The sequence below is a fragment of the Convolutriloba macropyga genome, chromosome 8 (genome assembly GCF_964194025.1).
Source record: "Convolutriloba macropyga chromosome 8, txConMacr16.3, whole genome shotgun sequence".
In the NCBI taxonomy this organism is placed as follows: domain Eukaryota; kingdom Metazoa; phylum Xenacoelomorpha; order Acoela; family Convolutidae; genus Convolutriloba; species Convolutriloba macropyga.
Genome location: NC_134475.1, coordinates 65,009,013 through 65,033,321, shown reverse-complemented (window position 1 = coordinate 65,033,321; position 24,309 = coordinate 65,009,013). Strand labels below are relative to the sequence as shown.

Genomic DNA, 24,309 nt, shown 5'->3' with positions numbered 1-24,309 from the left:
CACAATCGTTAAGCCCACTCCCCCCATCAAAGTCAAACGCAAATACACCAAACGCAAGCACAACAGCAACAACAAATAACCACACAAACTTTATCGTCATACTCTGGTTTTCTCCCAAACACAACACTTCCTCTACCCACACTTATACCAGCTTCTCCACAAGCACCACATCTTGAATTACTTAATTACTCAAACAATCCACAATTCTCCACTCAACCGATAAATTTTGCAAATACAGACAAAACTCGTAGTTCAGAATTGCCACAGCCAATTCAAACTGTTTCAAATATTAACGACACCACACGTGATATTAGCATACTTTCTGACACTTCTATTTTTGATCCAATTAGTTCTCAGTTTTTTTCACCTACTCCATCACAAATTGCGAATAATCCCTTTAATCCACCAAAAGGACCGATAACAAACATTGAACGCTTATTATCACAAGCACACTGGAATCACTCTTTTAATATAGTGAATTCATCACCTTCGTTCCAAAGTTCATTACCGCTCAGCTTTCCGGGCATACCGCAGATTATCACTCTAAGCTCAAACTCACCTACACCAGATCCAGATCAACATTCTCACCACTATCGGGAAACAACTCGATACGAAACGAACTTACACCACTTGACCATTAAAACTAGACCCTAGGTTTATTGTTCCTCCACCCGCCCTCTTTGGAGACCATAACAATGGTGAACAGTTACATAATTGGTCTAATCAAAGAATATCTAAGTCATATAAGATAACACCCGTACAAAAACAAAGGGCTCACGAATTACTCAAGCAATCAAAAATCACTTTCTCTGTTGAAATTGTTGTCGAACAAGACAAAATTATTTTTCAACCACAATCTGCAGCGCCAACTATCTTTAGAGTCAAAACAAACCCATCACTCTTTATTTGTCAAGAAATACACTACAAATTCGACAGATACACGAAAAACACAGCAGGATATTTTGTCTTCTATAATCCACACTCTGGTCTCTCTTACACATTTCCACTACAAATTTAATTTTCACATAATTTATTTTTTTTCATGTCCACTCCCAACAAAACAACCAATTAAAGTTGACCAACATAATATATCCACAACCAAAATAGGCATAAAGGATCTTGTTGTTACACATTATGATTGTTCCCCAAAGCATATCACAAATATGCAGTATTATAAGCTCAATAAAATTGGCGAATGTAAGATCAAGCCGGCCCATTTTCAAATCTTCCCCGCCCAAGTACAAATCTTTTCACAAATTCGGAGACTACAAGTACGCGCTTACGCCATACTTGCTAAACTTAGCGACAAGGAATGTTTTTGTCACAAAATCTCACTCAAAAGAGGCTTTAGGTTTGACCACGATAATTGGTATGTTAATAATCTGGAAAGACTTTTCTTTCCCTCAGAAATTGAAGCTCATAGAGAACTTGCACGCGTTGGTCTCAATAGTAAACACCACTACCGCCCTCAGATGATACACTTCGATGTATTAGACGACCCCCACTGGCAAGCTAAAATAGAAGAAAAACGAGGCCGTTTTCGACTTGACCGTTATAGACCTTTCGCGTTCCAACACGGAATCATGGTCTATAACCCACGCGATCATAATTGGATTCCTAATGCCACAGATAATCCCTGGGCTAACTGTCCCGGTAAAAACCCAGAACACGAATATCATGTCATCCATACACTAGGATTGTCACTCCAATTAACTAACATCACCCTAAATTTGATGTTGCCTCAGAACACATGAACTATGGAACAGTTTGCATTAAGTGCGATTTAGAACCAGTCTACTGTCCTCTAAATCACGCTATTAGAGCAACAGTCATTTGGGAACCCAAAAACCACTGCCGTATTTTTGATGCTGGAAGATCACACGCACGGATGACTAATTTTCAAAAACGATACTTCATCGAAACAGTTGAAAACAACGAAACTAATTTTGGCCACAAAAACACGCCACACATGTATTCTAGTCGTTTTCAGAAGCACCTTTATGATAAATCTGCACTTTCACGTTTTGATGTACTCACAAAACCTCTCTATAAATGTAATGAAGATCGCCCATATTATGCCACCCAATGTCAGGATATTTTTATACAGCACCGAGAAGGTTTTAACTTAGTCTCGGGAAAACCGTCACCCGACATTGATGAAAAACACGTAATAGTCCCTGAAAGACCAGCCTCTTTAACACCCTACACGAAAGCAAATATCCGTGATGGATATGTCATTCCACAAGAATCACAATTATAACACAAATCATATAAATATAAGCTATTCAGAAAACAAAATTGGTTTGGTGCAGTTCACCCTAATGTTCAGATCGTTGCAAAACTCGATTACATGATTAGTCGAGTCTTGCTCGTGATGGATCATAAAAGCTTAATTTATAAAAAAACTTTGTGACTTAGATCGCGATTTGAAAAAAACCGCTTTTATTTTACTGACACAAAAATTCCCTCTTGTTGGTTATATTATCACAGGACAGGGACACACATTCGCCACACTTAAAAATCAAAAAGTAATTTCACTCTTTCAGAGTAAAGTTGTTTCATCACCCCTTTATGTGTTTCAAAATCAACGCTTCGATCGTATTCCTATATACTACCAAAACAAATTACAATTTGTCGACCAAGTCACCCGAAAGACTTTTCCTTGGTCTATTAAAGCACCATGTAAATCCGGAAATTTTGATCAACAAATTTCACTCGACGCAGACGGTGATGACACATATCGCTTAACACCCTACCCAATTAAGGCGCGAAACCCCGTTAAAACTTTCACGACTGACGAAGATGAAAACCGCTCCACCCAGGCAGACTTTACCGCGCATCAACTCGGAAAATACAGTCAACATGACTGGACTAAGTCAATAGACAAGATGAAATTAATCCAATTAGTCGATGATGCAGCCGAAAAATTTCATAAAGAAGCACATTACAAGCATTAAATTAAACCGATAAACAAGCACAGTTACAAGCACAATTCTCACACTTACGCACTGAATATCATGATTACTATAACAAACTCTTTATTAACGGCAACGAATTCACCCTCCGCCGTCTTGATTGGCGCGACTTAATCAATGGCAACTATTTAAAAGAATCCCTCATAGGAATCTTTGGATACCCTTGGTACGTATTAAAAGAAATAGCCATAATATGGACTCTTTTTAATATTTTACAGTGTCTTTTTGGCCTATTTCGTAGTGCATTTAACAACTATATGTTAAAGTCACTTTTAGGACCCAATATCACATTGGCTAAAATTATAACCTCCGGATTTTTTGGCGTATTTTCACAAACAGTATTCCATGTTCTACAGACCGATTCCGCACAATATAAACCACCATCACCATAAAAACGACGTAGACACTCAGTTGACAGTTGCACTCCACACTCTCAAAATGAATTGAATCTATTACACAAAAAGTTTGAAAACTTCTATAAGAAATTCTCTTCTCCAGTACACAATAGTACAAATAAACGACACACTTCCACTTTACTAGCTTCTATTTATCACTGCTATGAAACACCAATTGACTCTCGCACGAAACCAGATTTTCAATCTCTATATTTACACACATTTCAAACCAAAAAGCGTAAACGCTCACGTGGAGATTCTTTTTCACAAGACTATATTGAAAAAGTTGCTGACTATCAGGAAATCCCAGAAGAACTCCTTTTTAATTTTCCAAGCACTCGGCTTTAACACCTGTTTTGTTTTAGTAACTCCACTGCAGTCCCCACCCACCAGGAAGGAGGCTCACCAATCCCTCCAAATGTCCACCCTACGGCATACGACGTCGTCATGCTGGAGGTTAATGACATTCTGCCTTCACCCCTCACTCCACTGATACTGGCACCTACAGTACCCGAACCAGTTTGCAAAATGCAAACACCGGCCCTCTTCACGATGGCCCAATTTTCCCCATAGCCACAGTCTGTGGACACCGCAAATTTTGCGCGGGTGAACCCACTGCCTTCACCCGCCACCTCTTCCTCAAGCTCAGGTGAACTTCACCTGTAAATCGACAGTGACACGAGCTCGCCCTCGATTGCGATCGGACATGCCAGCTCGTCACAAGAGCTGGGACATGTCCAAAGATCACAGCCCTCCTCACTCACTTCTACTGTGCACACGGTATCATTACAACGACCACCACCTCAACAGACAACTATTCTTTCTTGGGCTGATGAAGTGGGACAATCCGGTCATTCCACACCAGAGACAGTCATCCCCAATTGGGCAAACTCGGGTAGGATTCGTGGCTTACGCCCACGATTGCAGCCACTGGTTTATCCACCACAAGTCATGCCCACACTACACCCACGACACACACCCGTATCCTCAGCGCGGTACGGGCCAACAATACCACCTCTTAGGCCTCAACAGCCTTTCCCGCAACCACCAACTTACGATCGTCCGACTTCAATGGTTAATTATCCGTGTACTGACCCCTCATCTCGAAGACGCCCACGAGCCACGGCACACGAGGCCTAACCCGTTCGCTCTTCCCCCATGCAGGCTTCACAATCGCCTGCTCGGCATACAGCGAGTCCTTCTTGAGGCCCACAGCCCTCATCATCACGTGGCCGAGGAAATCCCTTCGCGCCGACACAAGGCATCTCCCACCACTCACAGGGACCAATTTTTCGTTTCCACAATTTTTTTCGAATCCCCTTGGCATCAATACTGCAAGGAATTTACGTACCGGAATGTATCAATTACACTTCAACCGCACCTCAACATACCTTGAAACCGACAGCCAGTTCCTGTTCTCTGAGACAGCTTGAAAATGAGTATGTTCAAGAGGGCTGATGTCGAGACCTCCCTCTTGAATGTCTTCATTTCCCTCTCAATCCCCGATTTACCAAACGATTTTGGCATCTGTTCAAGTAATTTTTTGCTCTTGCAGATCGCCCAAATGATTACCTCAACAATTTTTCACCCGCGACAATGCTTCATAAAAAAATTACGCCAAATACGATTCTTTCTACCTACAATTTGGCTTTTTACATCCCACACAGATGGATGTTAATAACACCACCCACAAAGTGAATAGAGTGAAGATGCTCCACACCATGCACAACTATTTATTTGCACAACAACACTTCCAACACACTAATCCGATTATACACATGAATTCGCACCTCCACTAAACTCACGTCACCCTATTATATGAATTACAGCTACATTATACAACCTAATTTTCATCAAGGCACCCTACGTAATTTTAACCCGATCAAAAATTACTTTATCTTCTTTCCCCTCTACGCAAAGACGAACCGCCCCATCCTCATCCCGATCGAATATCTACAACGCGTAGAAGGAGGCGCCACGAAGTTTGTCTACGGACACACTATCAACCTCCTCTTCAGGGACTGGAGGGTGGACAAAATGGCTAACCGCAAACCATCACAAGAAGAGAAGCAAATGTTCAACCACCTCCTCGCGTTGCAACCCCGCTGCAACGTGGATTTGTATCCCTTTGCCCTTGCTGCCTGTCTTGCACAAGATCCCCAATTCCTCGCCTTCTATAGAGATCCGGACAATCGCGCACCAGATTTCCAGTTCGAGTATGGAACGTAGTCTACAGTCCTACAACACACTTCGGGCTCACAGTCCCACAAACTCAGAGACTCACTGTTCTCACAAGAACTCACTAGTAATTTTCTATTTATCTTTATTTTCTTTTCCTCTTTATTTCTATATTCATTTTCTCTTTTCCAGTTTTATATCTCTTGATCATCTTTTTTTTCCACAAGACTGAAGATTAGGATCAGTCCTTTTCTTCTTTCTCCCGGTCGGGACTTACAATAAGAAGGTATTAATCTTAACTAATAGATTTAATAGGGAAAGTAGCTCACACAGTAGCTAAGCGATGGATTTCCACCAGAAGGTAAGCTGGTAAATCCGACTGGTTGAAACCTTGTACCAAGTGGAGTGGAGATATACAGAAATCTCCTCGTACAAACCAGACAGATACTACAGACTACAAGGGATCCTCCAACTGGGAACAAATCCTCACTACTTGACAGTGAGAGCAGTTGGGCATACTCTAACAGGACAGACGTCACTGGCCAGCACACCCTGTAACTGGCAACCTTCCTGGTTCTACAATCCAGAAGAAGCGCTTCACTGACGACACTAGTCACAACTTCACTGACAGGGATTCCAGGCAACGACACAAGCCACAACTCACTTCAGAGAGTACACAACTCATCACTCACTTCACCCTACCCATCAACGAGTTTGACACATTCAACGTATTTCTGCTACACTTCAAAAATTCGGATTTGAAACTCTCAAACCCGATGGATGTAGCAGTGGAAATACTGAATGTACACTTCCAACCAATCAGAGACTGAGAAGACACTATTCTCTTTTATATAGAGAGAACTGAACTAGCTGAAGTCACTCTATTAGTTAGATACACCACGTGTATACCATTGACTCCAGTGCTACACTTCTTAACAACCGTAATACTAGAAGTTTGCTCTCAGTAATTTACAGAGTCGGTTAGACTTAGAGATATAGGAAAGTCTACTTCGCGCGCACAAATAAGTAGCCCTAGCTCTTTATACTTTAAGGCTGTAAAAGGAGCCCACATCGGGTCCGCCTTAGTATGTTTACCTCACCATGCGAAGTTTGCATTTTTCGCAATGTCACGCTTCCAGTGTTGATAATCAAAAACTATTCATCTATGACATTTTTAAACTAGTAAAAAAATCTAAGCTGATCTCTAATTCAAAACACTTTGCGATTTTAAGTTCACAGACCTCCTCCGAGCTTCCGTTGAAGGATGCTCTTTGATTGAAATCGATTTCATTAACTTCACTATTGACCTCGTTCTCTGTTTAACTGAGTGACGTCTTTAACTGTGCTTTCAATTTGGGACTCTGTGGTCATTTTTTTTTTTGTAGAAATATGCCCAACACGATATTTCTCAGAACTTCTGCAAAGCTGGTCAACAGCCGCACACTTACCTCTGTGCTCTCCTGGTTGTTTTCATTTTGTGATTTGGAATTATATATTAATAAGCGATTGATTCCATTTCGACATTCATCTGAATTTTGAGGTTTTTTTGGGCTGGTGTATTTTTAATCAACTCTGTTTGTAATTCGGATCTTTGATGTTCAATATGGAATTTTCTGGAACTAAATCATTCTCTATTGTATTTTAATGAAAATGATAAGCCGAATTCTTAAGTGCAGACTGGACATGTTGGTAACATTATTTTGTTTGCGTGTTGAAATTAGTAATCTAATTTTTCAGTTTTGCTAATTTTGAATTGATTGGATACTATTGGCTTGAGAAAATATGAAATTGTTCTAGATATTGCATATATTTATATTCGTTGTTTGCTAATTTCAATCAGCGTTCTAGTTAACAATTTTTTTTGTCTCCGTTCAATCAGAGCTTCTTTTCTATGCTTTGATGTTGCGTTTTTTCCGCTGTTTTCATCGGATAATTGGTTTAACCAGGATTTGTGCATAGAAATATGCTGTTTATGTCTTCATCTACAAGTTTGAAAAGAAAATTAGAGCCTGCGTTGATTTTGTAGTATTTGTAGCTGCATAGATTTGACCTATGTGAAATTGTTTATCATATAATTGGACGTTTAGCTCGCCTCTTTATTGGGGCTTAGGACATATATAGTAGTCGAATCTCATTATGATACTGATAAATGTTCTATCTTGAATGCAATCGGTAACAATTTTTCTATCAGTGTGTTAATGAGCTCTGGTTTTTGAACAAATGTTTCGAAAAAGAGACAAAACTGATCGATGATCCGCGATGTCTGGGAACTCTATCTCGTTCAGATTTTGCATATAATGTTCGACACTTCAGTGTACAGATAGTATTTCCGTTTCGCTGATGTTGTTGCCAATCTAGTTTTTCTTATAGAGCTGCTTTTAGCCCCCCTTTTTCAACTTCTGGAAATTTTCCTAAAAATTCTATCTTTGGGTAATCTGGCAAATGTGTGGAATTTCAAACTGATGAATTTTGCTCGCCCAATCACAAGGTATAATGGCGGCGTTCAAGTGACAGAAGATTTCTAAAGTAATAGAGCATTTTTGATGAATTTGGGGAAAATGATCGCATAAACTCTTCCAAACATAGCCGGCAGATTACCGGAATAGCTGCGAAAGAATAGACCTGCATGCCGTAGAATAGAGATAGAAACAGAGACAGATCTAATTTGAAAAAAATTCGACGCGGTTCAAAAAGCTAGGTATAAAACATCCAGCGATAAATTAATAAATCTTGTTAAAACTCATCCCGAAGAAGCCTCTTAATAGGGACCTGTACTGCAAATATGAGTTCCTTTGACCTTAAACAAAATCAAATTAAACTTAAGTTTTTAAGTGCACAAGTCATTTTATTGAGTGAGGTAAGTCACTTGTGATCAAAATCTAATCACGCAAACTAATTTTTCTAAAGAGAGTGAGAAATGACGTCACGCGCGCAAAAGCGTTTGGTAGGATAAAATCATTCAGAAAATTCAAATTTTTCAGCTTTGCTGTGTGAACAAATGTAAAACGAAAAAGAGCGTCAGACGATGAAACAAAAAACATAGCCAGATGAATTCCGGAAGGGAATCGAAGCGTCAAAACTTCACAAACAAAACTGTAAATGCAGCGGAAGCCAATACTTTTTGTATTAAACCCTGAACTCATTACCTCCCCAGGTCTGATCTAAAAATTGGGGAAACCTAAACCACTCTCACCAAGAGAAACAAATTGCAGCAAATCTTATATTACTTAAAACGTTTTGTAACGTTAGAAAAATCCAAAATAATAAAAATGGTCAAAAAACTGAGAGGCTGAACAAGCTGAAAAGGCTATCAATTGCTCTCAAATAATTCATGATTCTATTCTCAAAAAGACCACGAAAGCAAACGGCAGACAATAATCTCAGAAACTAAGTTAACTCTTTTCAAAAAAGAAAGCTCAAATTTAGGAATCAGAAAACCACTATTATTGGACTTCTAATAACTGCAATTAAGACAAAAAAACAACACACACACCTTTTCCTTGTTGTACATTTGCTAGACAACAAGATTTCATACTAATTCGGATATTAAATTGATCACAGAAAAGACATAAGCAGTAAAAGAATATTCAAAGGCAAAAAATTGTTTAATTTAATACCAAGGCCGGAGGACAGATGCAGTAAATAATAATAAGTGAAAATTTTGGAACAAAATTTGATAGCAAACTCTCAGAACTGGCTTTTGTTGAATAAAATCAATTGCAAACCAAAGAAATGACGAAAATCTAAGAAGAAGCTAAAATCATAAATTTTTAACAACTGAAAAAAATCAAAATACCGAAAAAAATATAATAGAATGTGAAGAATAAGGGCTTCATGTAAGGAACACCGTAAAGAGGAAAATCTTGATTTTTTAAAAGTTAAAAATCAAATAAAGAAAATCAAGAAAAAAGAATACATTTCATTGCTCAGCATTTGAAACATAGAAAAGATAACTAGTCATCCGATACAAAGATCTATCCTTCTGGAGAGAACAAAAAAATAGGAAAAAGCAGAATTCAAAAATACGAAACATTGAAATATTTTGCAAAAAAAGTTCAAAAAACTTTTAAGACTGCATTTATGAAAAGTTTTAACTATTTTTCAAAAAACTTAACGCCAACAAATGATTCAACTTTTATTGAAACAGAATTATAGTCCAACAGTTTGCATAAAAAGACTATTTCTTGCAATTAAAACCAAAATACAAACAAAAAACAGACAAAAATTGGAAAAACTACCAAAATTGGACGAACTACCAAAAGACGACTAAAAGATTCAAAATTGGATAAATTAGAAGACAAAAAAGCGAAAAATTGACTATAAAATCAAGAAATATGTTCCAATTTTGTATTTGAAACGCATTTTCAGGCTCTGCAAAACACTGTGGCATCAATTTCCGAGGTTGAAATTTCAATATAGTATGGAATAAAAATTATTTCTACAAGAAAACAAATTACAAGCAAAAAAAATTGGGCCACTTAGACGGAAAACGGCTAAAAATGGTTATCTATATGTGCCATTCAATCAAAAACTACTTTCCAAAGTCAGAAAGTCATTCACTAAACGCAGCGCATGATCAAAAAAACTTCTTTCTCTTAGCAAAAATCTGTTCAACAAGACAGCTTTTCTCACTTTCGCTTTTAGGTCAAAATGCCGTGTGAACAAATCTACTTCCTGCAAAAAAGACCGATAGAAAAATAATACTCCTTGTCGAGTCCCAAAAAAACCAAGAGCACCGCAATATAGCTCAATTCAACTTGCAGCTTCGCAGCTATAAAAAACATCCTATTAATACTTATTAATTCTCTTTGATCATGTAGGATTCTATTGACCAAAAAATCAGATTTACACCACGGTATTTGTCCAATGTAAGTGTATTTGGCTTCAATGAGGAAACGCAAGCTACGCTCTTGTTCTGCCTTTCTAATTACATCAGAATCCGGTTTTAATTAAATTCGTGGGAAAAATTCTTCGTTCCGCGCAACTAATTTTTGTTCTGACAACGGACACTTTTATGTTCGAATAGTACACGAAGTAACAGTAATCGGGATCTTTACCGCTTGTGCCCCCAGGTTATTAGGTGCAATTATTTGCACCCGACTGACGCACGTGCGCTTTTTTGCGTGCCGATTTACCATTTAATGAAACGTGCTCTCTAACTCAGGGAGCATAACGGACTGGGACGCTCAAACAGAATAGATTACAAAACCAAAGTGTAGAAGATATCACTAAGTACCACAGTAAAACCTTCAATAGTTTTTTAATTCCCTGATCTTCCAATTGTCAAAATGAAAAGCTAAATGAGACTGTATGATGAAATTTCGCTCTCAGTGGTATATTTATTTTATTTCGAGCTTAAAAGCAGCTGTTCGGCCTGAGTTTTATGCTTTCGCTGAAATTTATATGCATATGGGCACAGAAACCGATTTTTGACCTAATTTTAAGAAATTATCTGACAGGCAGTTTTATCAAAAAGTATTAGTTTAAAGAAGACTTTCTGTCACAAATTTTTTAAGAAAGCATTGGTCACTGTCAGGCACCAATTTTGCCTGATATTTTTTTTGGAAATGTGAATTCACACATCAAGCTAATTGGTCGCTCACTGATAAATAGGTTAAAAACCATTACAATCGGAATTTTTGCACAAAAGACATATTTCTTGGTTCGCTTGCCGCAAAACGGAAAAACAGCTGAGGGTTCTTATTCTTTCTAAATCTGGTTGCATATCTGATTGCTATTAACAATGGTTTTACTGGAAAAAGTGATAAATATTTTTTGATCTATTCTATCCCCCCAGTGTTTTTATGACCCCCAATTACAAATTATATGTTGTTATATAGCACGTTACTACGTATGAAAATACCACGTGCGCCGGGGAGGGGGTCATAAAAAATTTCTGTTCACTAAGCTGGTGGGGGGGGGGGGGGGGCAAAACAAAATAGATCCAAGGTTTTTTATACTTTTTACTCGAAAACGCAAACTACCTATAAAGTGCTACTTTGTGACGAACACAATAGTGAGTTGGTTTGCCAATCTTATCTTCAGGCAATTTGGTTTAACGTAACCTGGGTTGATCGTATTTAAAAAATAGGACCCTCTGGGTCAAGCAGTTGTTCAGTGTGACCCAAACTGTTTTGGTAGTGCCTCCTATCCATAGGGATGGTAGAACAACCCGTGATTTTTGTATTGGTTCAATGCCTAAAAATATGACATAAAACAGTTGTAGGTCGGAAAAGCCAATTTTTCTATTGTTTTTGTAACAGATAGTCTCATTTCGTTAATGCTAAGTCTCCGCTGCTCAAAGTGTTATACCAAACGTTTGTTAGGCTGAAGTTGGCCCTGAATTCAGTAAATTTCCCATAATGGATATGTAACGCCAAGTTTTGTAATTTCGTCAAATGTTTCTCAAAAAAGTCAATCGTATTTAAAAAATATTATAGGACCTGGTTCAAGAAGTTGCTCAATGTGACCCAATCTATTTTAGTAGTGTCTTCTATTCATGAGAAAGGTAAAACAACCCAAGGTTTTTCTATTAGGTTATTCTTTAAAGATGTGTTACATAAAACAGTGTGGGTCGAAAACTCCAATTTTTCGACTTTTTTCATGTGAAAATTAGTCTCATTTCTTTACGACTAAATCTAGGCTGTTCAAAGGAGTATAAAGAGCGTCCTTTATGCTAATGTTGGCCGTGAATTAAGAAAACTTCGCGTAAGTGATATACAATGTCCGGTTTTGCGATATCGTCAAAGGTTTCTCAAAAAGTCAATAGTATTTAAATAACATAATAGGACTTTCTGGGTCAGGAAATTGCTCAACATTTTCCCTGCTGTTTGGTTAGTGCCCTCTATCTTTCAGGATGGTAAAACAATAAGTTTTATTTTCTTTGCGTCTTCAGTCAAATTTTGTCAATTTTAATCAATTTTTTTTAAATGTCCTTCTCTTTGTGCCTTTACAGGAACCTTCTCTCATGTGCTGTTTTTTTTATTTGGCCTCCATCTTTGCTTTTGTGATGTGCCACATTACTCCTGGATTAACCTGGATTTTTATTTTTAGCTAAATAACAGGTCGTGGAAAAAATGCCTCCATTATTGCTTACTCGGCATGAGAAACAGTAAAAACTGATTTTCCTTGTACTTCAGGAAGCTCCCGAGAAATCACGAAAAACTCAAGATTCATTTAATAGCTCTTTTCTGCTGTTATGGAGAGGTAGTAATCATAGAACTCCCATATTATTGAAAAATTTAAGTCATAGAGCTTCCATTAATGGAAAATTTTCGGTCATAGATTTTTCATTTTTGGCTATGTTGTAGTTCTACCCATCTTTTAAAACTATTTTTGAGAAGACCACGATCCATAATTTGAAAGTTCTATGATAAAAACTTCTTAACCCATGAAGTTGATAAGATTTGGTACATTTTTGCCTGAACGTTACAAATTACTTCGAGAAGTAAGTAAAGAAGCAAAAGACAATGGCAAACTTTAAGGGGAGTTTATTGTACCAACTCTCCTCTGCTGAAACGATGCAAGTTATCTTTCGTACTTTTATGTAAGTATACAAAATTAAGCCCCTAGCGATTTTGTTCAGTAATTTCTCATAATACAACTTGAACGCCCTATAGTGGATCACACGGTACAGCCAACACAATACTCAAAAATTGTCAAAAAACCACACACAAACTTTAAGAAAACCAGATTCCAAATATAGAACCCTCAATAAATCTCACATTGTTTGAAGTGTTTTGCTTCGCAAAACACATCTTATTATTCATCAATTGATCATAAATACGCATACAGTCAGTTAAAACTTCGATACCAACTTTCAACCAATTTTTGCTAGCTTTTTCTTTGGAAACCCCAAGCACATGTCACAGATTTTTGAAAAAAAAACAACGTTGACTATAATATGGCATAGTTTGTAACTGAGTCAACACAATATACACGGCTATTTAATTTTAACGGGCTTTCTAATATCCTGAAATAAAATTATTTAAAACAGTTTCCGATAAAATTTTACGTACCTGAAGATACATGAGAGCGTGAAACAAAGACATACACACCCTTCACAAAGTCCCCCACTTCTTTCCGTCTCCAGAACCATAGGAGTGAAAGCATGGAAAGCACTGAGAAGGTAATAACTCCAATTGCAATTGGAAAATCAAGGAACATCCTGATGCATTCCTCTACAATTGAACCTATCATTACGACAATGAAAAGAAGAACTGGAAATAATTTTGATGGCCTTTCAGTCTGTTCAGCATTGTAATGATAGGAATGAAGAAGTGCAAATCCCGGTATTGTTATGAACCAAATTGGGTAAAACCGGTTGTAGGGTATTTGGCAGGCAAAACCAGCGTAATGCCAGTGCCATTTAAACACAAAGGGGTTCGTTAATGCGGTAGTATGGGGCTCAAAACTGCTTAGTACTGTTGAAGAATTTTCATATTTATAACCTTGGTTTATTTGGAAATATGAATCTCCATACATGTAGTAAAAATCCAAGAATGGTTTCGATTCTTTGTTTTCGTGAAGGTAATTTGTGAAGAAAGCGGTGCGAAAAACTTGGTCCATGATGATGCACCCGATTTCAAACATTGCCAACTCGACATAACTTCTGAATGTTATATGAGTAAGAAGTGCAACTACGATCACGAAATTTAAAGTAAACCAAAAAGGAAGAACACTTATGCATATATTACTGAAATGATTCATGAAACTGAAAAATGTATCATCGTTTAATAAAACAATAATAAGAGTTGCAATTGCTCCAACAGCTGTTGTAACAACAATGAAAGCAATTTGGTATGATTTTTGCGTGAACACTTTGCATTTCATTTGAAACACCATTGGAATTCGAGCGAAGATAAACATGACTGAAGTTGAACCGCAAACACCATATCCAACATAATAGAAATACTTAATAAACATTGGAGCCATTGTCACTGCAACAGAGAAAAAAATTAGGAAGAAAACTCCAAAAAAAGACGCCAGTTTGTTGAATCGTGCTATGTAAACTCCAAATTCAATTCTACGATTAGTTCGACTACAATCAACGAACTGATCGAGAGAATAAACAATATGCCTTCGGTCGCACTTTTTAAGCAAAATGACTGATAGCAAAGTAAAAAGAGTCAAAAATTGCATCCCCAAAGCACTGTAGAGGTGATATTCAAGAGGAGAGTTGTCCATATCAATGAGGTAGCTAGTTATTGTTGTTTTGTAAGCATCTTTGAGCATTGATAATAGTTTGACAGCTGGAAACTCCTTCAGACACGGTGTGTTGATGCGAACAAATATCCAAGGAGCCGAGATTTTCAAAGATCCCAATCCTTCTCCTGTTACTTTGATAACATACTCGTAAGATGCATTAGTAAACGATACAATTGCCAGAATGCCGGCGAAATCCTGATCACCTGTTACGAAATACATTTCAATAGTGTCGTCGAAAGTGGCGCTATCTAATGTATATGGGACTACTTTGGGAATTTTGCTTGGACATTCAAAGCAATCAAACTCGGTAAGCATTTTTTTATGAATTAAACTAAGCATCGGTTTTTTGGCACCTTGCAGAGGCCGGTCCTCAACATAGCAAATATCACATACAGTAAATTTTTCGTCAGAAGATTTCCTTTGCAACCGTGACTCGCAAACCGCCCACTTTGCAGAACTGACTATCTGGGACATAAAACTCAGAATAAGTACAATGAGCATTCTTACTATCGATAACTAATTGAAAGAACTGCAGCATTAAATAATGAACAGCTCAGAACAGATTGATGTTTTTGCTTGTAAGATATATGAGGTTTCTGATCAGTAATCTAGGGAAAACTTTTTATAAAACTACCTTATTCAATATAGGGAAAATTTAATAGGGTAATGAGAAGTTAGACCACCAAAGGGTTAGCGGACTGAAAATTTACTGATCACCTTAGCCCACCATCTAATGAGTGTTTTAGCACTCTAGAACTGTGTACTCATCAATGCAATTTTAGAGCAAGTAAAATGTGCCATAAATTTATCCAGTGTTTTTTTAGTACTTACATTTTGAGAGCCTCCGAAAAATTTCAAGATTTCATGTTCTAGAACCATATTAATTGGTGAACTTATTTCCATTGGAAAAATGAAAAAAAAGATAACTGATATTTTTTCATCAATAGTTCTTATCAAGAATAACAATCTAAAGATTATAAGTTGGCGGCGGGAAATTAAACGACGAAGGGAAGGAACCGCAAAGGTTAGCAGTTTAAAGTACAAAAAATATACTGCTCTATGAAGCAAAACAAAAATATTATCAATTTTCAACATTTTAGTTCTCAACAATTTAGTTCAACATTGGCTTTGTTCTCGTGTTCTTAGTGTCATACACCAAACGCTTAACGCACACAGCATCATATGTTTTTTGGCGGAACCTGTTTCTGAAGTTGTAGACTTGCGCACTTTTGGCGATGAAAAACTTTTATCTCAACAACGATCAGAATTGCTCAAAGACTAGACAATTCTTTAGAGTCATTAATTACAATTGCAGCCTCTGGAAAAATTGAGCGTGTTACCTCAACCATGCCTCCGATTGAAGGCACTGTTTCTAAAACTCTATTTGAAAAATAATGAAAGATTTTTTTTCACTTCCAAAACTCGTATTTTACACTTCTTTGTATCGAGTTATAGGCATTTTGCACCTACAGTCAGAGACATCTCCAATTTTTGGCCTGACGCTGAAATAATCTGTAAATCATAATGAAGTGGTTGCAAAAAACTTCCCCGCAAATGAACAGCTGTTACTAAAAAATTAAAAATAATTTGAGTAAACCACTTTTGCAAATTTTAGAGGATCTTTTGTCAAACAGAAGATGCTATTTTTGTTTGAGATGAATGGGTACTGAGTCGAAAAAGTTTTGGGTCTGTCCCACTATGGACCCCCTGAACTTTTAGCCCCCCATCCCTCCCCCACATTATGGTATACTTACCATGATTTGGGGGGGGGGAGGGCTATAGTTTATCTGACCACTAAGCGGGGGGATATAATGAGAAAGACCCAAATTTTTTGCTTTCTACTTAATATTTTCTGATTATGCAACCAGCTAAGCGATCATACAAGTCAAAAAAAGAATCACATATCAGAACTATGCTGCTTTTCATCAAAATAGTGTTGCTCTGATCTTATTTGGCTCGCAATTTTGGAGAACCTAATTTAGGAAGTGGTCTATTGAAGATATCGTAGTGAGTAAAATGCAATGAGGAGAAGGATTACTGTAATACGCATTGTTTCATCTTTGGTCATCCGATGAGCCTATGCAAGCTTCAAAAACTCAGGGGAGGGAAATTCAGAATTTCATTTGAACCCAATGAAAAAGTGCAACAATATTTACGTAGCAATTCCAATATATCATTTAAAAAAGCACAAATTAATGCTTCATAAAACTGCTCTGAACAGCAATTTTTTGAAGCTGATTAAAAGACAAAGAAAAATTCAATTTTTGATAAATCATTACTCACAGGTTATGGGTGAGTTATATTTTCGGATATTTGTAACGCAATTCGGGTTTTTGTTTGCATTGAAAATCAAACATAATTTGATTCTGAAAGCCAAGTTTGTTTGGATTTTTGGGTCATCTGACAACTAAGTTGTTTTTGGGCTATAATGGGAAAGACCACTTCATTTTGAGTCCGTGAAATCTGTTTAACTTGCTCTTAAGCTTGTTGAATTAACAATGCAAAAATTTGCCTTAAATTATGGAGGCATGATCAAGTTGAACAGATTTCATGTGGGAAGGCTGCTTACGGAAAACTGACTAACTCCTATCCGGATTTATTCTTAAAGTAAGGTGGCCAGTTCGCCTAAAATATATCTGCTAAAACTTCAGATGGCAATGCGTTGATTGATATAGAATTCAAAAAAAAAAAACGAACAAAAATATGCTGACTAAAAATGACTTCAAAATCAAGCAGTTTACTTTGTAAAACGGTGTTTTGTGGGGTTATTTTTGTAGGATCTATTCTGTTTAGCCCCCCCCCCCCGCCCCCAGCTTAGTGAGCATCAATTTTTTATGACACCCAGGCGCACGTGCTATTTTCTTACATAGTAACGCGCTATATAACAACATAGAATTTGTAACTGGGGGTCTTAAAAAGCACTGGGTGGGGGGCCGAAACAGAATAGATCCCTTTTGTCAGTGAGTGTACGTAATGGTTCGTGCTCTGTAACTGGGTTTCATAACGTACGTACCCTTACATAGTAAATAACCAGAAAAGTATATGGCATGTGCGCCTGGTTGTTGTGAGTTATATGCACCCACTAAGCTGGGGGGGGGGATAGGGAAAAGTCCGGGCGGATAACAGATAGCGCATCCCAATGGAGTTTTAAATTGAGTGTGTATAACTCAGGGAGAAGGTACAAATGCACAATAAAAACGCAAAATCATATGCAAACGGAGAAGATCCTGGATCTATTATGCTTTGGCACTGTCTCCCCAATTTTTTGCAAATGGCCACACTGCAAGTTGCAATATAGAAATACAGTACGATGGTATAAAAACATATGCCCTCTGATGAAGCAAACATAACAGACACAAAATTCATTCCTACCGAGCAAATGTTTTTAAAGTGTTATTCTTTCGTTCTTATTTGCTATTACCCAACAAATGATTTATTGGTCAGAGTCAGAAAATCAAAAGCTGAAAGGTGACGCAAAATTTTAATTTATTTTTTTTTCTGAGGAACTGATCAGAAGTGTTATATAACTGTAAATGTTAACCTCCTCGAGTACGATTTATTTTTGTTGCTAAAGATACCACCAAATCAAATAAGTATATAAGAATTTTCTTTAGAACGAATAAGAGCTGAGTAATCCGAGCTAGGCAAAAACTGAAATGAAAGTCAATTCAGTGCGACGTGAATATTCTAGTTTGCATCAATGAAAAAGCACTTTGCTAAATGCTAGGGATATGAAAAGGTTAAAGCAGTACGAGGGACCTGAAGAGTCAAGGGTAAAAATTGGTTGTGAAGAAAAGCCCCAAAGCAGCTCATCTTCGTCATTTAGTTTGCAATTAGAGCATCTATAAACCTAGTTTTTCAGCATTCTGAGAAAAATCGGGGTCATTCTCCATTGTAGACCCCTTAAACTTTACGACTTCGTTGTGGTATAATTACTATGATGGGGGCTAAAGTTATTTACCGTTTGTGCCCCCACAGTACGTCATGAGCACGTGCCCTTACGTATTAATTGATGGCACGTGCGTATTGTGGGTGCAAATACTATGCGCCCACTAAGCTGGGGGGAAGTCACAAACGGAAAAATCCTACTTATATAATTCTTCGTCAACGAACTCCACCGGTACGTTTTGAGTCACAACGTGGAAAATGGCAGTTGATTGTGAGTTGGTTGTAATACGCCATGGGTTTGCATTTGATTGCGATAATTGGGCAGAAGCCAAAAAAACACAATTCGTTGGTGTTATCTGCTGACCACCCCTGTTGAGAATTACAAAAATATACGGATAGCATAATCACAAAAAATCCTCAAAAAATCTCAGTTGTCACAGAGATTCTTTGAAGACTCCAAACAGTCTCTAGAAAAACCAAGTCAAATTTTCTGGAACTTATACGTTTGTGTCCCCCAATAGGTTATGCGCGCCCCAGTTACCGAGCAGGTGTCCTTACATAGTAAATCATTGTTTAAATATGGCACGTGCGTTTAGGGGATGCAAATAATATGCGCACGTGCTATTTTCTTACATAGTATCGCGCTATATAACAACATAGAATTTGTAACTGGGGGGTCTTAAAAAGCACTGGGTGGGGGGCCGAAACAGAATAGATCCCTTTTGTCAGTGAGTGTACGTAATGGTTCGTGCTCTGTAACTGGGTTTCATAACGTACGTACCCTTACATAGTAAATAACCAGAAAAGTATATGGCATGTGCGCCTGGTTGTTGTGAGTTATATGCACCCACTAAGCTGGGGGGGATAGGGAAAAGTCCGGGCGGATAACAGATAGCGCATCCCAATGGAGTTTTAAATTGAGTGTGTATAACTCAGGGAGAAGGTACAAATGAACAATAAAAACGCAAAATCATATGCAAACGGAGAAGATCCTGGATCTATTATGCTTTGGCACTGTCTCCCCAATTTTTTGCAAATGGCCACACTGCAAGTTGCAATATAGAAATACAGTACGCTGGTATAAAAACATATGCCCTCTGATGAAGCAAACATAACAGACACAAAATTCATTCCTACCGAGCAAATGTTTTTAAAGTGTTATTCTTTCGTTCTTATTTGCTATTACCCAACAAATGATTTATTGGTCAGAGTCAGAAAATCAAAAGCTGAAAGGTGACGCAAAATTTTAATTTATTTTTTTTCTGAGGAACTGATCAGAAGTGTTATATAACTGTAAATGTTAACCTCCTCGAGTACGATTTATTTTTGTTGCTAAAGATACCACCAAATCAAATAAGTATATAAGAATTTTCTTTAGAACGAATAAGAGCTGAGTAATCCGAGCTAGGCAAAAACTGAAATGAAAGTCAATTCAGTGCGACGTGAATATTCTAGTTTGCATCAATGAAAAAGCACTTTGCTAAATGCTAGGGATATGAAAAGGTTAAAGCAGTACGAGGGACCTGAAGAGTCAAGGGTAAAAATTGGTTGTGAACAAAAGCCCCAAAGCAGCTCATATTCGTCATTTAGTTTGCAATTAGAGCATCTATAAACCTAGTTTTTCAGCATTCTGAGAAAAATCGGGGTCATTCTCCATTGTAGACCCCTTAAACTTTACGACTTCGTTGTGGTATAATTACTATGATGGGGGCTAAAGTTATTTTCCGTTTGTGCCCCCACAGTACGTCATGAGCACGTGCCCTTACGTATTAATTGATGGCACGTGCGTATTGTGGGTGCAAATACTATGCGCCCACTAAGCTGGGGGGAAGTCACAAACGGAAAAATCCTACTTATATAATTCTTCGTCAACGAACTCCACCGGTACGTTTTGAGTCACAACGTGGAAAATGGCAGTTGATTGTGAGTTGGTTGTAATACGCCATGGGTTTGCATTTGATTGCGATAATTGGGCAGAAGCCAAAAAAACACAATTCGTTGGTGTTATCTGCTGACCGCCCCTGTTGAGAATTACAAAAATATACGGATAGCATAATCACAAAAAATCCTCAAAAAATCTCAGTTGTCACAGAGATTCTTTGAAGACTCCAAACAGTCTCAAGAAAAACCAAGTCAAATTTTCTGGATCTTATACGTTTGTGTCCCCCAATAGGTTATGCGCGCCCCAGTTACCGAGCAGGTGTCCTTACATAGTAAATCATTGTTTAAATATGGCACGTGCGTTTAGGGGATGCAAATAATATGCACCCACTTAGCTGAGGGGGCACAAGCAGAAAAGATCTGAAAATTCTTGGTGAACAAACTTTTGCTATTGGAAATGCTGCGGATTAGAAGAGAGGTTTATTACTAGAAAAGACAGCAGCTGGATGGGGTAATGCAGTTTGGGTGTGGGCCAGGGTGGCTAAAACACTCTGCTAAGGAAAAACTGCAACCTACGTTTATTTAGAGACAAAAAACTGATTTCGCTCAAAAATTACTTCGATAATTGTTAATAGAAACCTCATTTATGTGTTTGTTTCAGGTTCTGAATGTGCTACTGAGTCAAAAACAATTAAAAATGTGCTTCCCCTTTTTTTAATAAAGAGAAAGAAATGGAATTGAACTGGTATAAATATTTTGGCGATAAGTTTGAAATAATGTTTTTTTTAATGAAGAGATGCATTTCCCGTCAGACAAAAAGTGGGTTTGGTTTTTGCTAAATGCAGTAGAGTAAGAGCTGATGGTCTAAATCTAAAAGTTTCTCAAAATTTTTTGTATGAGTTCGGTTTTTGAATTTGATAAAATATTTGCTGGTTGTTGATTTTGCCTCACCGAGAACCAATGTTCAGCTTCTCCCAATTTTCACGTGAGGAATACAAGAAAAGTCTGAATCTTTTTCCATTTCACTAACTAAACAACACTTTAAAGAAAGAAAGTTTTTGCTCTAGCGTGCTCTTACAATCGGTAACTGGTATTTTGTGCTGTATTGAGAATTGCCCAACTAGACTAGAGAACCAATTTTAATTCGGAACAAAAATTTCATAAAAATCCGGCTTTCAGAAAAACAACGGATTTTTTCCGTTTACACTCCCCAGTTTAGCGGGTGCATATTGTTTGCAACCACCCGAAGCACGTACAATAATTTTACATATTGATTTACCATGTAATGGCACGGGCTCTGTAATTAATCTTTACGTATTGGGGGTGCACAAAGGAAAAAGATCCAAAACTACACATGCCGGTTCGATCGCAGTTTTTCCGGTTACAATTTTTAAAAAGATTGTTTGTGAATAACCTAGCAAAAAGTTTGATTGAAGATTTCTTTTTCTTAACTGAGACAACCCTGGCCCCGAAGAAAAAAAAGAAAATTAAAAACTACTGGAAACCATGACCCAGTAGAAAAGGCAACAATGACCCAGCAGAAAAAAAAAAGAAAACTAAAAACTACTGGAAACTTTTAATTTTTTTCAAACAACTCATTTTTTTCGCGAAAACTGTTTGTTGAAGAGTAGAGCTGCAAGGCTACCACTATCGGGAGCAACGTTTTGTACGTTTAGGAGATATTTTGAGTTGAAGTGTCGTTGATGAGTGCAGGAGTTGTTGTTTTTTAATTAAATCATGCCATCTAATGAGCTATTTGATTTCACAGGTGCTCTGAATAAATTCGAGATAGCGCCAATAAATTCAGTAAAGTTTTTTGGAAATTTCTTTCTCTCAGTTACATTCAATACGTCATAAACATGACATATTCAACACAAAAACCGAATACTCTCCCATATTAATCGACAACACTGTTTTTTTTAAATTGTTGTATTTTTTAATCCTTGTTCCAAATGATGTTCTGACCCAAGCTCGTCTGCATTTTTGACTTAATTTTCAACCAAATGGAGAGGTAACCAAAAATAGTTGTTAGAGTTTTTAAAAAGTCGCTAGACAACCAAACTAAGAATCGAATTGCATAATCCATTGCCTCATTGCAGCGCTTACCAGATCTGCCTTTAAAAAGACTACGAGAAAAAAGAACGACAAAAAGAGCAAAAACAGAAATTTCCCGGCAAAAACTCAATATCTAAATTTAGAAGCACCTGGTAACAACAACAAAGGGCAATCGGATAAAATTTTAACCAAAAACATTTTCTTTTCTAATTTTTTCTCTAACCCAACTACACCAGAAATTTCAGAATGAGACCAGAATTTTCCTGAATGAGACCAAGTCGAAAAAAGGAAGTAATAATGAGGCGACGTTCAAAAGTCAATGAACATTTTTTAAACCAAATAATTACAACGCCCTAAAGATCATTGTCTTTTAACAAAACAATTTTTGATAAACTTTCTAAAAAGTCACTAGAAGTCAAATAAAATCTTTCTTTGGATGATTTAAGCCATTGAAACAGACTAAAGATGCTGAAAAACTCAAACTGAAAACTTACCAACAATTTGCGAAAACAAAATTTTTGAAGCCATTAACTATTGAAATCTATAACTTTGGAATCTTTAACTATTATCTGAATATTATGTATTTTTTATTTCAATTGTTATTTATAATAATTAAGCAAAAATCATACTGAAAGATTAAATGAATTCACGTGGGCCACAATTGAAATTCTTTGGGATCTGTTATTACACGAATATGCCAAAAGAGAATGAAACAAAATTATTGACCACTTAGAAAATTTTTATGAAAGCGCATAGTTTTCAACAAACAAAACATCACTTACAACATGATATCAAAAGTCATGTTAATTTTTGAAATACAGGGAATTGGATGAGACCTCTCATGATGAGAACAAGTTACAAGATGACGAAAGTACCAGCAAAACCGAAAGCATTAAAAATTTTTGAAAAAAAATTAAAATCACAAAATTCAACACTATTCATTATAAACTGACTGCATTGAGTAACATCATTCAATTAATCCTCAATTAGAAATTTGTAAGACCGGTCAGCTTTTTACGGCTACAAGAAAACAGGCAAAAACAGCAATTTTAAAAAATTTGAGCGAGAAAAATATCGAAGCCAATAAAATTGAACTTTTTTGTAGAAACTTTCCTACTAAAAATTAGTTTTTTAACAGCAATGGGATTCTTCTTTCCTAACGCGATATGGCTTCAAAAAATCAGCAAATACGAACAAATATATTAAAGATAGGGATTTTTGATAAAACCCGTAGTATACACGCCATTAAAATCAATAGCTTTCAACAGATGTCAAATACGCTTAGTTTTGCCCTATAGGAAGACTAAGATGTCACATCTTCAAAAGTCATCATTAAGACATTACAATAAGTCTTATGACAAAAAAATCAATTACAAAAACAGGTAAAAACCACAATTTCTGTAGAAATGTGCCAGAACAAAAGGTCCAATCGATTTAAACCATATTTTTTCCGTGAAAACTAAACTATGATGCCTTGAACTTTTTTCTAAGCCAATTGGAACTTTCAATTTTAGGATAATGTGATAAGATTTCAAAAGAACCAAAATTACAAAAAAAATCCAAAAGTTAGAAAAAAAGTTGTGACATCGAAGTCAAAATCAATAGTAAGAATACAAAACCGCCAATCATATATTTTTTTTGTTAAAATAAAAAAGAAAGGGTTGCTGTCATTACTGAAACCGAACTGCCTTTCGTGAAATTAAGTTTAATATTAGTTAATGTTAAAAAAA

The 24,309-nt window shown here is 36.9% G+C and overlaps 2 protein-coding genes across 7 annotated transcripts in view; one reads left to right on the top strand and one right to left on the bottom strand.

The window, feature by feature from the left end:
- Window positions 1-18,445, bottom strand: part of LOC142344269 (uncharacterized) — a 64,275-nt gene extending 45,830 nt beyond the window's left edge. The window contains exons 1-2 of one of the 3 annotated variants that reach the window (XM_075395843.1): window positions 18,297-18,445; window positions 13,567-15,330 (exon numbers count right to left, since the gene is read on the bottom strand). In XM_075395843.1, coding sequence (XP_075251958.1) covers window positions 13,567-13,599 — 33 coding nt within the window. In that variant the 5' untranslated portion in view covers window positions 13,600-15,330; window positions 18,297-18,445. Of the gene's footprint in view, window positions 1-13,566; window positions 15,331-16,793; window positions 16,807-18,296 lie in introns of those variants that run through there. The other 2 variants (XM_075395841.1, XM_075395842.1) reach the window with 2 other exon arrangements.
- The window catches only part of LOC142344271 (uncharacterized), a 92,184-nt gene that overhangs the window by 50,456 nt on the left and 17,419 nt on the right, over window positions 1-24,309 (top strand). The gene's annotated exons all lie outside the window — the stretch shown is intronic.